Source organism: Nyctibius grandis, chromosome 1 (assembly GCF_013368605.1).
Source record: "Nyctibius grandis isolate bNycGra1 chromosome 1, bNycGra1.pri, whole genome shotgun sequence".
In the NCBI taxonomy this organism is placed as follows: domain Eukaryota; kingdom Metazoa; phylum Chordata; class Aves; order Nyctibiiformes; family Nyctibiidae; genus Nyctibius; species Nyctibius grandis.
The window spans coordinates 92,046,084-92,061,769 of NC_090658.1; the positions used below are offsets into that span (position 1 = coordinate 92,046,084).

Here is a 15,686-nt window from a genome sequence, read left to right on the forward strand (position 1 = left end):
GCTTTAGAATGACAGTCCTAAAGTCTCCAAGAGCACAACTTCCTTCAAGCTGCAACTGTAAACAGCAATTACCACTAGTAACCAGACTGGAAATAAACTTTCAGAAAGCAAAGGGGATGCACACTAACTGTACAAGCTTCTAGACCTACTCTGAAGTAGTTCCATATCCATGATCGCCACCTGGACTGCACGAAGCCTTCGAGAAGTCATCATCTATTGACAAATATGGCCTATGTCCTAAGGCAAAGGATAAAGTCATTGATGTACTGTGTCATAACAGCTACTTATCCAAAACACTTTCTTTTGTCCTTCTGGATAAAGGCAGATAAAAACAATCAAAGCAAAAAGGGCAAGATATTGGCAAAGTAACCCATTAAAACCAAAAAGCCCGAGAGGGAAGCAATTAATGAAATTCCTTTACACAGGAGACTATCCCATTACATCTTGGATGACAGGAACATGAGAAATTCCTTAGTATCCTATGGAAGATGTAAGGTTTAGTCATTAACACCAAAATGTAATTTTTTCAGTCACCACAGTAGTCTTGCATTTGTGACAGAAAACATGCTAAAATTCAATGAGTGCTTTGTTTTTCCAGCATAGCACTGATGTTTCTGCTCAGCAGAAGAGAAACCTGTTCAGAGGTAGAACAAATCTCCAAATAATACATTGCAAAATTGTAACTGAAAACATTTAGATTCTTCTAGATGACAAAATGATGACACTACCACTGTCTCTTCTGAAATAACTTGTGACCTACAGGCAACGACTGACAACCAGACCCTTTTCTAACTTCAAGTCTAATAAATGAGAGGGCACTAAAGAAACGACAGCTGAGTTTAGCATAGCCAGTCACTGTCAGACAGCAATTTAACCTTTTAAAAGGGTATTATTAAAACATTTTTCATGAATGCTGAAGTATTAATGCCACAACCGCAAGTCTGGCTTCTTCAGAGGAAGAAATACCCATTCAATACAACAGGAGGATGCAAACAGTACTAGATGTGATATGAAACAATGCCTACAGATATTCCTGACAACATGTAGAAGGCGAGTAGCTGCTTTGCTGCTTTTTTCTCCAAACTATTATTAGACAGTAGATTACTGCCTCATGGTAACATACTTTTAGTAATGGAGTAAAAAAATCCCACTGATTCAAATAACCTCATTTAATACTAATGGAACCTGTCAAATATTTTTAGGTACTTTTACAGTCCTTACCCTGGTATCTGCAGGCCACAAGCTGTCATGTTTTTACCCTCAGAATGGCTCATGACAAGGGATGCCTGATACCAGTGAGGTCACACAGAAAGTTTTGTGGGAGACCAAGACTATGTGCCTCTGTTCTGAGTTCTCAGCTGGCATCCTAAGTTTGTGCAAACATTTCTGTATGACATTATAAACTGAAAATACAAAAAATTTACAAAACTACACAAAGTAATGTAAAATTATTATTTTTTATTATTTTATGTAAATTTTTATATTTTTTCAAAGGAAATTCTATTCTTTGTTTACAAAGCCAAAAATGTATCTGGATCAACTTGCAAGTCAAATAGAGATTTCAGATGAAAAAGAACATTTTTCCATAAGTGGTTACCTGAGTTACAGTGCAATATTTAATTTCAGACAGTATCGCTCTTAAGACTTTTTACAGTCAGAAATAATAAGCTTTTCAAGTCAAAACTTGAATCAGTGCTCGTCATAAATTTAAGAATTCTCATAAACCAACAACAGGAAATATCTTACATAACATATACTGTACATTTTTGCTTGCCTCCACAATAAATTAGTAACCTGGATTAGCAAAAATATTTACAAAACCAAGATAAAACACAGTATAAAATTTTTTCAAAGATGTATTTCTTCCAAGAAACAGTTTGGTACCAAGAGTGAAATTTCAAGTCGTACAAAATTGCTTCTCACTTAACTAAATTCATGAAGGTAAATAAATAAGATTGAATTATACAAACATTGATATCCTCGTATGTGTTTATGCAGTAAAAGCATGTATCTCTTCCTGGGAGTATCCAAGATCCTTCAGATACCTGAAAGTAAAAAAACAAATTTGTAATATTAATATTTGGAACCCAAACCCCAACACAGGCACAGATGAAGCGTAACTTCAGCACCACTGCCTTGTTTTTATTCAGACATGCACAATGAAGTTTACCTTTGCAAATACATTTAGAAAACATTTCATGCCCAGGAGCTCGTATGTACTACGTTATCTTATAGGATACTGAAAGAATTTCTAAAAAAAACATATATCCGTTTAAAGTATCTCAAATTTCTCAAGAGGTTGGCTAATTCCACCCTCCATGCACTTGACTTCAGTAGGGCTGCAGAAATGCAAGCGATTTCCATATTGGTTCAATATTTTGAAGCTGGACAAGAGAAAGTTTTAGGTACAGACGTAAATAAATGCATTAATAAAAATCAAGAGAAGTGCTTGTGATAGGATAGCTGCTTTGAACTTTTAATAACTTAATTTGTCAAGCTAACACCAACAGGGAAATATTATTTCTTATTATAACAACTTTTCTATGAACATCAAATTAAAAAGCAGCATTTAAAACCTTTAGGAAAAAAGGTCATTGTTAAAGAGATGCTCTTAGAAAGTTTTGGACAACTTACTAGAGCTCATGAAATTTGCATATTGCTGATATTTACTTATCTACACACTAAATGTACTCCTAAAGTATGATGCCAGGTGCTTTTTTTAAATTCATTTTTAAAAAAATTAAAAAACGTTTCTTACAAAGCAGAAAATGGAGGGCCTTTTTTGAAAGTCTACAAAATCAGAAACACTATAGCTAGTTAGGTGATGAAATTTTAGAAGATTCCTTGTTCTCTAAATACTCACTGTACTCCTTGTTCTGTAAAAGGTGTTGGACCACAGATGCAGATAAGCACTTTGGAGTCTTTTCTGCTTCTTTTCACAAACTCAGAGAGAAGAGATGAAGAAATCTTTCCCTGTTTACCCACCCAGTCCTTTGTTGGTTGTGAAAGAATGAATTGAACCTCAAACCTGGAAGGCAGAAAAATATTTCAGAAATATTGCCTCCGATGAGAAATCTGCCACACAAAATGCAGATTTTGTTTCCTGTGATTCCTTTCTTGTTCTGCTCAGCTCCCATTGGCACAGTATCAGATCTCACAGACATCTAGTTTTTCCTACCAATCAAGTCAATCAAATCACCTCCAGTATTGTGCATTTAATTACTTAACCCAAACTTTCAATCTTAAAAATCTTAGCTGTGTATTTCACCTTACAAAGAAAAACAGCTAGTACCAATTAAGATTCTAAAGCACAGATTTTATTGTTCCGTTACTCACATAAATGTTGGTGTAGCTCAATACACAAGTAGTGAAACAAAAATGCTTAGCCAAACTTGTGAAAATGTCAGTACAATTTCACTGATTAACTGCTTTAAAAAACCCACTAACAGCATAGTTACTGAGTAAAAAACAAGCACTTGTGTATCTGAGGCTCCCAGTGAAAGGGAGAAAGGGTTTTTACTGTAAATTTGCACAGTGTCTAAACTATGAAGCTTTGAATGTGCCAGACATCACCAGGTCATGAAATAATATTGATTTTTCACTTCAATGTTGTGAAGGAACAAGTGAAATGAATTTGTTCATAAAACTTCAACTAAGAATTAAGTAAGCATATACAAAACGTACTTCTACCATGTAAAATCCAGGCAGTGACAACTTATCCAGTGATAAAAACAAGGGTACTGAAATTAAACAGCAACCTGATACTATCAGTAGTCCTGATAGAACTACTGCCTGCTAAACTAAGTTAACATTACATACACATGAGTGCATTTTAATCCATAATTACACTGTAATTGAGGAAAAAAATGCAAAAATTAGTAAGTAAAAATGAAACTAATGGGCCTAATTTAAACTTGATATTTCTAGATAAACATCGAATTTCTAGATAATAATTTTCTCAAGTACACCAAGGAGACTTTTCATGACTCTCCTCTAAATTCAAAATGTGGCTCCAAGGGTACACTACCCTTGTCTATCACTTCTGTGCTTCTCTTTGCATATCTGTATTTTCTATTGCTAACGCTAATTTTCTTCACCTTTAAAAAGCTTCTCAGTTTTAACGATCATCTCATCTAACATATTGTCTCCAATAAACATCTATTAAACACTGTCATATCAATTCCCTGGCTTCCTATGGGAGCTACAGAACATAATGACATAGCCTGCTGCTACGCATCTGTGACCAATATCAGGCACATCTCCTTCCGCTCCCCAGGGCTCATTAAATTCTTAGCTAAGCGTTTCCAGAATTGGGATCTGTCTTTGTGCTAAAGCTTCACAGTTAGTCTAAGCGCCAAGACTTGTTCTTCTATACACTGGCATGGTACAAGTTCTCCACCAGACTTTTAAATACCTTTCATCTTTAAGAGCTAATTGCTCTAGTTGGTTTCTCCACAGTATGTCATCTTCTGTTTTGTTGAAGAAGATCAGCTTCACTGCCCTTAAAAAAAAAAGTTAACTGCAGATTGTTTCTGTATTTGAAACACGTGTTAAAGAATAAGAACTTACTGCATTATACAGAAGCCTTTTACTGACATTTTGTTTGTTTTGCAACTCTACAATCCTCAAATCTTTTTGCCACTAACCCAATATAGTATCTTTCTTGCTGTACCTGAAAGTCTCTTGAACTTGTGACTTCTCTTCTACATGTCATAACCCTGTCTGTGTCTGCAACCTCTAGTTCAGAAACTGCTGTCCTAAGAAAAATAAAATCTCTTGAAGCTACTAAGACGTGACTGAGAATACAGTATAATTTGTCAAGTTTTATCTAGTGGTTTCTCAATATTGTTTGAGCACTACTACTTCAATAAACAGCTGGTACATGAACTCTGTACACCTTTTTAATATTACATACACCACCTTGTAGAGGTGAAAATGGAATTTCAAGAAGGTTATGTCAATGTTAATTTCATAAAGATGGAATCTAAACACATATGAGTAAGAGAAAATTAACTCATAACTTGAAGAGCAGACTACAGCTCTGTACCAGGTTATGTTATTCCTACTTTTTTTGTTGATTTAGAAAATCTATTTACCTGAAAAGCTACTGATTGCAAGCGTTATATTTGCCAGATAGTCCACATTAAAAAAAAAAATTATCTGTCATTAAGGTCAGTGCTATTATGTCTTCAGATTTTTACGCTACAGTGGAGGTAAAACACAAAGACTGACTTTATAAAACAGAATTTCGCATTTGATGAAGCCCCATAAACCTAACTTCTCCTTTATTGTTCATGACAGACTAATACCTTGGGACAAGTGATGTAAGACACAAGATCTGCTGTCAAATGCAAGCAGTTCCTGAACTGCACCCCACAGGGCTTTAAGTTACTGTTGTTTTTTTCCACTCAGGCACAGCTCTGAACAGAGAGAGCATGTTGCTGTGGTGCCAGAAGCACCAGTTCAGTGCCACACTTGCAGGAAGCTGGAGCACTGGGACAGAAACGCATGCAGAACCACATGGGTACCTGTCAGAGCCACCACTGAAGCTCAGCTAAGCCTGCTGGTCCCGCAAACCACAGAGTCCTGCAATTCCAGCTCTGTAACAAGGCACTCCACTACCCAGCATCCCTTTTACATGTGGCCGACCTTGCCTCTAAGAGACTAGCACTAGACACAGTAAGTTTATATGATGCTGCGCTAAAACTATTAATTCCCATCACCTCATCCTCTGCACCTTGCAAAGAGCCATCTTTCATGCATGAGCATCCCGTGTGCTAGGGCTTCTGCAGAGAGAGTTCATGATCTCCAATTCAACTGCAATTTAAAAGACTATATTCTCCCAGTCTGAAGATACCACATTTTTCTGACTTCTAACCTTTTCCCCTTTTGTAGTTTGGCAGCACTTCAAGATACCAGGAAACCTCTTACAAGCTACATCAGATGCCAAAGACAAGAGATTATCTTCTACTTATGAGAAGTACATTCATTTTCTGCTGCCAAAATATAAAGCTGAGGTATGACCGTTGTATATAATACACATCATCAGTAGTGTTATTGAGAGAAAGAAGTTCCAGATGCATTACAACTCAAAATAAGTTACAACATAATAGCTTTGGAAAACTTGCCTGGTATAGAACAAAACAGCCCCAAATCAGCTATGCTGCATCTTTAAATACTAAACATCAACTTATTCAGAAGCTAGCATGTGCCAAAAATCTAGGTTCCTTGCATGCTTCCCAGGGCCTGTTTCCCTGAAAACATGGAAAATAAAGCTCACTTCAAGAATGCAGTGCTGTCAAAGCTGGCATGGTGCACCACAGCATCAAGTGTTACTCGGGTGGGGGAAAAAGTCAATTAAAAGTGCATATTTGGAGACTAATGCTTTAAGAAACCCTTACTGATGGTCCCCAGTGAAGATAAATATATCTGCTGCAGTACTGCTCAGTACGCAGCACTATAAAGAGAACAGAAAACCCCAAAACTTGGAATGAACTGGTAATAGTTTTGCTAGAAATGAGGGAGAAAACAGCTAAAAGGAAGAGGTGGAGATTTAGATATGATTCCCACCAGTAGAGAAGAGCTGGCTGAGAGCAGTTTAGATGACAAATGAGAAACTTAATCAGCTCTTTGGAAGGAAACAGGGAGAATCTGACATACTGGTAATACTACAAGGGATGCAGGTTTTAATAAACTCAAAAACTGGTATGCAAGGTCTTATGGAAAGCTGCATAGGGAGAGAAGTTAAAGAGATCCTTAGGTGATTTTAACACAGAGGAAGAAGAGGAGGTAGAAAAAGTTACAAAATCACCTTCAAAACCAGAAAAGTGATGATGAAAGTTGAACACGATATTAAAAGTGAATATGAGAACAGAGTGGTAGTTTACAAATGAGAAGCTGGAGACAAAACAAGATATAACTATTAATGAGAATTAAGAATAGACTGCAAGCATCCTATACTTTGCGAAGAATGTTAGCCCTCTACCTAGTGCTTAGTGCCTTTGTGCCTCAGTCTTCCTTAAGAAACATATCCATCTGATTGCAGTTATACACCACCAGTAAAAAGGAGCAAAAAATCTCATCTTAAAAAGGAAAGAAGAGTATAGAGGACCGATATTCTTTTTAAATTAAAATTTTGGCAAAATACAATTTGGCCTGTAAGAGAAGAAACAAAACTGAAGGAAGATTATTATGACTTCATGCATAAAAGGATACTGCAGACAGGAAGAGAACAAATAGTTTTCCACATTTACTGTAGGCAAGAAATAACAGATTTAAAAGATAATAGGGAGACTTTGGCTAGACAGTCAGAATGGAAATCTAATGACCCAAGCCTGTTACATCACAGCAAATGCCACCTAGGGAAGCTGCAGGTTCTCCAGCGTTTGCAGTGCAGCCCCAGAGGTTCAGCAGCACTCGCCAGCACCACAGACAGAGGCTGCTTCTGCACCCTCAGGCGACAACTCCGTCATTACTCAGATCCTTCCTCAGCTTTCTGCAATTCGTGTTCCAGCATGTGCAATCCAAGTTTATGGCAACCATTACTTTTCGCAGTAAGATAATTTTATGCAAATTATTTCATATAATCTCATGTATACAAATAATACATATAAATACATATATATATACACATATATTAAAGACACTCTTGTAATATTTTCCTAAAAGACAAAGTGAGGGTTAAAGAGCAAATATAAGGCCAAGAAACTATAAGTTTCTATATAAGTTGCCTAGAGCAGTCAGAAAAACCAAGCTTTAAGTGTCTGCATATAAACAGAACCTGTACCAGATCAAGTCACTCCAGTGCCTAACAAGCTTCCACGGCGAGAAGGAAAAATCCATTTACTTCGACTAGTAAGAAAACAGATGTTGCTGCACCCTAAGCTAACTGTGAGCATTGAGTTCCCGCAAGAAATTGTGCTGAAGAGAGTGAAAATAAGCCACACTGGTCATCTTTCAAGGACAGAGTAGATACAAACACTATCCGTGCAGTAGTAGTCTTTCACACATTATCTACTCTGTTTATTCTGGTTATGGATAAAATGTCTAGATTTGCATCTTTTACTATGCTGTCCTTAGTTTTGCTTTCATATTATCACAGCTACCTTTACCTGACATACCACTTTTCCCCTCAAGAAGAACAATAATAAGTGTATTCTAAATTCACTTAGTAGTGCTTCCCAAACATTTTGTCAGATGGCAGATTTATCTTTTGGATTCACAAAGCCAGCCAGCCACATGCTATTCACTACTGACAAAACAAGACGCTTTGGAAAGAGCCAAACAGTACACAGTCTCTCTGCTCACAAAATAGGATTATATGTAACTGCTGGACAATAAACAATACACAAATAACGTCTGGGTTTAGATTTTTTTTCTAGAAACAGATTTCTGCAGTACATGTCATCCTTTTTAGCTTTACTATGAAGACCAGTGTCCACTTAATCTCTCTCTGTTGTTTCAAAATGTGCTTCATAAAGACATAATGAACCAAAACATCCTGTGCTTATATTGAATAAAACTCAGTAGTAGAAATTAATCTCCATTACAAGAGTCCAAATTCAAAGGTACAGGGAAACAGTAGCAAGTCTGTTGAACTCTCCTCTGTAACAGCTTTAAAGAAAATACAGTTCAGGCATTTTTTCATTTTTATACTCTCCCAAATTACAATAGTTCACATTGACAAAAATGTAATCTGCTAAGAAATTCTGCAAGACATGATTCTAGAGGAAGATTTTTCCTAAAAGCAATGCAAGCACACCTCATCTCTATCAAAGTATGACCCTACAGTAACTCTTTGCATTTACTTTTAAAGTTGAGCTATTGTATACTCTCTTGCAGTTGTAAATGGACAATCATATCAAGCAGAAGTACTAGTTCTGGGTTTCTGAAGGACGTAAGGGGCCAAAACAACCTGTTCATCTGACCAAGAACAAGTAATGCTTCCTTCTGTAGCATTTACGAGTGGAGTACCGAATGCATATGCAATACACACCTTTTTATGCATTTGAATATACTTAATGCTATGCTTACATAAGTCTCACTTCTGTGAAAATCAGAACTCACCTGGTAAAAATGTGTAACTGTTGCTTAACAGGTGAAAAAAGTATGCTAGCTATTAGAATAGGTTAAAGAGAAGCCACAACTAAACAGTTGTAAACCTCCTCAGTCAGAAAAACAGTATCTACATTGAAATATTTCAATTCTAAAAAAAAGGCACTCAAATGCAAAGCTAGTTTAAAAAAAAAACAAACAAAACAAAACAAAAAAAATAACCAAAAAAACACAACCCAAAAAAGAACCCCCTCAGATTTTCTCCTTGGTAAGCTCATTTGTATGATAACTAAAATGAAAATGCAAATCAGTCCATTTTCTTGATGGTAGCCAATAACCAAATGTGTCAATTCCCTAGGACTTTGAAAGACTCTTCCCTAAAGCATGCCAGCTTTTTGCATAAATTGAAGAAAAATGCCTTCATAACATTTTAGTTTGTTATTTGTTTTATTAACACTGAGGCTTGCCCGTTACATTTCATCCTTCCTATGGATTACTCTAGCTTGGGGTTAAATCATAAGAAGCGTACATACCAGAGGCAACTAACTTCAGTCAGAGCAAAATTCAGCAGTTTAACCATTGGTGTGAAGCCTGTGCCTGCTGCCAATAAAAAGAGATCTTCTGAAGTTTGAACCTGTGACTTCTTGAAGTTACCTTCAGGATTGCTGACAGAAATATAATCTCCTTTATAAAAAAAATAAAATAGAATGGTAAACATTAATGAGATGAAAACAAGCTAATTATTATTATGATGTTTTAAAGGCCCTTTCATATTGTTTTCATCTTTGTAGTATTAGGGCTCCTTTCAGAAAGGTACTATACATTTCACACAAAGATCATTCTTGTTAAAAGAACAGATGTTCAATTAAAATGTCTTGTCTTGATGGATTTTACACTATGTGAGTACACAAACATTTGCCAAGTCAGTGTTAAAAATCTACCTCCATATCAAACAGAAAAGGAAGTGCATCTTAAGTCCAATAAAACAGACCTAGCTCTCTTTATTCAAAAGTACAAAAAGTTGTTCTTGGAGTATACACAATCAAAGTGATCAACTATAATGTGCGATACAGTTGACATATCTGAACAGTTAAACATGAACACATTTGGAAGATCAGTCAGGAGAGCTTTATGTAATGGACGACTCCTACTTACAGTAAGGATAAGCCCATACATTTGGGGCATGGAGAATAAGGTTTAAAAATAAAGTTATAAGTATGTCCCGATGTATAAGTAGGTAAACAATAAGAACATCAAAAAACCCAGACAGTGAATCTGAAAAAGATAAAGCAATCACTGCAAAATCAAACACAAAAAACCTCAACATATACTTACCAATTTGTAGGTGGTCAAGTGCCTGTGTGAACAGTCCACAGGAATAAATTTTAATCATTAAATATATATGTGCACCATCATGATGAGATGGTTCTTTGAAATCCAGTGGCAAAAAAGGCAATACAGGTGTGTATGGTTTTACTACCTCTGTCCCTAGACAGAAGACAAAAAGGCAGCTGAAATAACATGAAAAGTACTCTACATCCAGCAAATTTACTGCAAACAAATACCAAAATAACCAAATGGTAAACAAATAACCTGTATATCCCATAAAAATAACATCATCACCCGCTTTTACGCAAGTACATTACTTTCCACTGCACCAGTTCTTATTACCGTAGCCTTCCACTTCCAATTAAAATCTTCAGGCCACTGTACAGTATGTTAGTTCTACACTACTTCGCAATTCAAAACACTGGAAGAAAAGATCTAGAGTCATCCCCAAAGAACATGAAAATCTAAACATTTGCATTTAATTCCAAGTACAACAGCTTGATTTTTTCCTAAATTAAAATAGCAGATTTTCAGTACTACATGATTATATTTTCTTCCACTATCATTTCAAAAAGCTATTGTATAATGATAGAAAGAAAGATTGCAAGAGTTGAACACCAGCAAAGAATTAGGTAGCAGGGAGGAGGCAAAACCAGTTTGCAATTAAATGGTATTTAAAAATTCTTCTGAGAAATCTCTCTACCATGCATAGTGCAATGCAAGTACAGTGACTAGCTTAATCACTAATATGTAAATTTTATAAAGTACCCTTGAAAAAAATAAACAGATATTTCTTTGATCTCCCATTTTGTTTTTTTAAGTTCGCCTTTTACAAAATTTTGAATAGCACTTAATGCTTTTCAAGATGCATTCCTCTCACAACCTCATGTTATCATTAATATCATGCAACTGGCGTGTAAAGTAGTGTTACCATGACTGCTATAAATCCCTCAGAAGAAGGAAAAAAAAAAGCTAAATTGCAGCATTACACTCCACATGCCAAAAAAAATAAAAGGAACTGACTAATCATACATAACACATATACAATGAGCTTCCCCCCCTTCGAAGATGAACAGCACTACTTCAGTAGAGAGAACGTTTTAAAGGGAGAGTTGAAAGAAGTGCCAAGAAGGTCAACAGTAAATGCCAGCCACCTCGACAGTTAGCTTTCCAGCAATATTAATCCAGTCAGTTCATTATTAAGCGCCGACTGTGATCCTGGAAGCAGAGACTTTCTAACCACAACAAGAGAATTAGTGGCCATGGACCTGGCATTCTCCCAAGACTATGAAAAGGGATTTATGTTAATATATCCATGGCTACATTTGCAATTTTTCTTACCTGCAATGTTTTGTTTGAGGTAAACATGTTGTCCAGTGGGAACACGGAGATGTGTGCTCTTGGGCAACACCAAGCAGAAGAGCTTGGTGTCGTGGGTGACTTCCTTCTTAGAAACCAATTTGCATTTTCTGTAGAACAGTCCTAAAAACATGGTTTTACTTGTTACTTAAGTCTCAATCTGTCTTTCTATTCTTACACATCCTTTAATAAGAGATAGAGAAAGGTATGTATTTCACTATAAACAGTTATAGAAGGACTATAAACAGATGCTTCTTGTATCATTACTTATAATTATTTTTCCAATTTTGGACTAAGGACTCATTTATAGCCTTACATTAGGCTTATAACAGACTGAATCTGTAAGTTATCAGCCTTGACTGGAAAGAAGTAGAAAAACACCAAATACTAGCAGAAAGCAGAACCCCCTGTACTACATTGCACCTGCGCTAAATTCACCATACAACTACAGCATGAACAGATGCAGACTAAAACCAGCTTGGTTAATGCAAATGAAACATAAACTGGGCACAGCACCACCATCTTCAGTAACAGACTATCTAAACCCACCCAGCATCCCAGATATTTATTGGGCTGACCATCCTGCATTGTTGCAGTTTCACTGCCACTAGCACAAGGAGAATTTCTGATATAGCTTTGCACAATTTTTCAGTACACAATACTTAAATGCTTACACAGGACAAAATGAAACTAACATCTGTGCCTACATAGGCAATGCACACTTTAGCATTACCAATAAATATTTCAGACATGAATTGGTGCCTTTTGGCTAACTAGAAATTAGGAACTCCAGTTATATGTTCACATGCTTAACTTAAATCAACTACATGGTCATTTGTACAGCACAAATTTGTGTTGATACAGCTGTTTTGAGGTAAGGACATGAGTTTCAAATACAGTGCTTTTCAATTTGTGCATCAACTAAACGCTATGCAAAAAGGTAGCTAAAAAAAAAAGAAAGCATTAAAAAAAAAATCACTACGCAAGGTCTGCACTTCCACCAAATTTTTTCAAGACACTGAGAAAGAAATCAGGGAAAGAACACGGCTTAATCAGAATACCTATAAAAAAATCTCAGTGTATATTCCTATTAGCAATGGGAATAAAAGACAGTGGGGGAAAAGAGAAGGAACACCCCACAATATTTAGCTTTGTTCAGGGACAAAAGGGAAATAAAACAGTTTCACCAATACCTTATGGAAGTTTAAAGCAATGTGTTTTCCCTAAAGCTGCAATGGGCTCAGAGCAAGATAAGCCATTTACTCTGCCTCTGCTACCGCAGATGCAATAACCTATCACTTACACTGAAAATGATCTCTGTGGCAAAGCTCTCAGACCTGCACCCATTTTACCTAAGCAGCCATCCTGATCTATGTAATCTGCAGGATTACATCACTTCACAGTCTAAGAGAGGATTTGAAAACACAACAAAATAGAGGGCTATGCCCTGCTGATTACAGCCAGAGACTGCAGAACGTAAGCAGGGGTGAAGCAGCAAGGAAGAAGTACTTCAAAGAACAGAGGGCAGGGATGCAAAAACAACCACTTAGTAGCTTTCACTCTGGAAAGAAACATGCTTACAAAGGTTAATTTAGCAACAAATGCCAAATATAGGAAGGTATTCCTCAACTCTCAACTATAATATTTTATTAACTGACATAGGCCCGTTGCCACTGCCACCATAGGTTAGTATTTGACTACTTGGGAACAAGTGTCCCAGCTTTCCTAAAACAGTGATGGGAATAATAATTGCCGCGCATAAGGCGAGTGACAGCATATTGTAGAAATTTAGATACAAAACCGGAGGTGTAAACTGAAGATGACCAGAAATCATTTTTCCTCTCCTACCTTTAGAAGAGCATTTTTCAGCTAAGCCTTTGTTTCAGCACTGCAGTATTTTAGCTCTAACCTGAAATATCAGCGTGATGATAGTACCACGCTACTTAAACAGGTCTGTAACTCAAGGGAAGTTTCATGGGCTATAAGATACTAGAAGCTCAGCACAGCAAAGAATTAAAAAAAAAAAAAAAGGCAAGCAACAAAATCCCATAAGCAGCACTATCGAAACTTCGTACTTCCAAAACAAGCTAAAAAAAAAAAGCAGAGAGAAGCAGCCTCTTCCTTACAACAATCCCACCATGCCATTTACTATTTTCAGTGTAAAGTTTATAACCACTTCCACTGAATATTTTCACGTCAAGCCTCTCAAAATTTGACAAGTTCATATATGAGAATACTTGAGCATGACACTATTCTAACAACACTTTCTGTATTGAAGCCATTTCAGTGAAGTAACATTTCTTCTCCCCTCTTTTTCTTATGTTATTGAAAAATACTCAAGTCACTACCATAAATAGCTGAGCTACTCATGAAACAGGATGAGATGCAAAGGACATAGGCTGCAACTCAGGGAATTCCAACTAGGCGTCACCATGAGGATGGTCTGGTCAAACACTGGGGCAGGCTGAATCACAGAATCAATCAGGTTGGAAGAGACCTCAGGGATCATCGAGTCCAACCATTGCCCTGACACCACCATTTCAACTAGACCATGGCACTAAGTGCCATGTCCAGTCTTTTCTCAAACACATCCAGAGATGGTGACTCCACCACCTCCCTGGGCAGCCCATTCCAATGTCTAATAACCCTTTCTGTAAAGAAATTCTTCCTGATGTCCAACCTGAACCTCCCCTGGCAAAGCTTGAGGCTATGTCCTCTTGTCCTACCGCTAGTTGCCCGGGAGAAGAGGCCAACTCCCACTTCACTACAACCTCCCTTCAGGTAGTTGTAGACTGCAATAAGGTCACCTCGGAGCCTCCTCTTCTCCAGGCTAAACAACCCCAGCTCCCTCAGCCATTCCTCGTAGGTCAGACCCTCCAGACCCTTCACCAGCTTGGTCGCCCTCCTCTGGACTCGCTACAACACCTCAACATCATTCTTGAAGTGTGGGGCCCAGAACTGGACACAGTACTCAAGGTGCGGCCTCACCAGTGCCGAGTACAGAGGGACGATCACTTCTCTAGACCAGCTGGCTACACTATTCCTAATAGAGGCCAGGATGCCATTGGCCTTCTTGGCCACCTGGGCACACTGCTGGCTCATGTTTAGCCGGCTGTCGATCAGCACCCCCAGGTCTCTTTCCACTGGCCCGCTTTCTAACCACTCTTCCCCCAGCCTGTGGAGCTGCATGGGGTTGTTGTGGCCAAAGTGTAAGACCCGGCACTTGTTCTTGTTGAACCTCATGCCGTTGGTCTCAGACCATCTATCTAACCTGTCCAGATCCCTCTGAAGGGCCTTCCTACCCTCCAGCAGATCGACACTCCCACCCAGCTTGGTGTCATCTGCAAATTTGCTGAGGGTGCACTCAATCCCTACGTCTAGATCATCTATAAAGATATTGAACAGCACCGGCCCCAGAACTGAGCCCTGGGGAACACCGCTAGTGACCGGCCGCCAGCTGGACTTTGCCCCATTCACCACCACTCTCTGGGCTCGGCCATCCAGCCAGTTTTTAACCCATTTAAGAGTCCACCCATCCAAGCCCCGGGCAGCCAGTTTGTCCAGGAGGATGCTGTGGGAGACAGTGTCAAATGCCTTACTGAAGTCTAGATAGGCTACATCCACAGCCCTGCCCTCATCTACTAAGTGGGTCACTTTGTCATAGAAGGAGACCAGGTTGGTCGAGCAGGACCTGCCTTTCATGAATCCATGTTGGCTGGCCCCGATGCCCCGATTGTCCTGCATGTGCCGTGTAATGGCACTCAGGATGATCTTTTCCATCACCTTGCCTGGCACCGAGGTCAGGCTGACAGGCCTATAGTTCCCTGGATCATCCTTCCGACCCTTCTTCTAGATGGGCGTTACATTTGCTAATTTCCAGTCAGCTGGAACTTCTCCAGTTAACCAGGACTGCCGGTAGATAATCGAGAGTGGTTTGGCAAGTT

General features: G+C 38.1%; 1 protein-coding gene across 2 annotated transcripts in view; it reads right to left on the reverse strand.

Annotated features, from left to right (window-relative positions):
• Positions 1-1,438: 1,438 nt before the first annotated feature.
• CYB5R4 (cytochrome b5 reductase 4) overlaps positions 1,439-15,686 on the reverse strand; it is a 46,876-nt gene continuing 32,628 nt past the window's right edge. For both annotated transcript variants that reach the window (XM_068402421.1, XM_068402410.1), the window contains 6 exons: positions 11,725-11,865; positions 10,390-10,542; positions 9,588-9,738; positions 4,415-4,501; positions 2,864-3,028; positions 1,439-2,045 (listed from right to left, as the gene is read on the reverse strand). In XM_068402421.1, the coding sequence (XP_068258522.1) occupies positions 1,991-2,045; positions 2,864-3,028; positions 4,415-4,501; positions 9,588-9,738; positions 10,390-10,542; positions 11,725-11,865 (752 nt within the window). In that variant the 3' untranslated portion in view covers positions 1,439-1,990. The remainder of the gene's footprint in view (positions 2,046-2,863; positions 3,029-4,414; positions 4,502-9,587; positions 9,739-10,389; positions 10,543-11,724; positions 11,866-15,686) is intronic.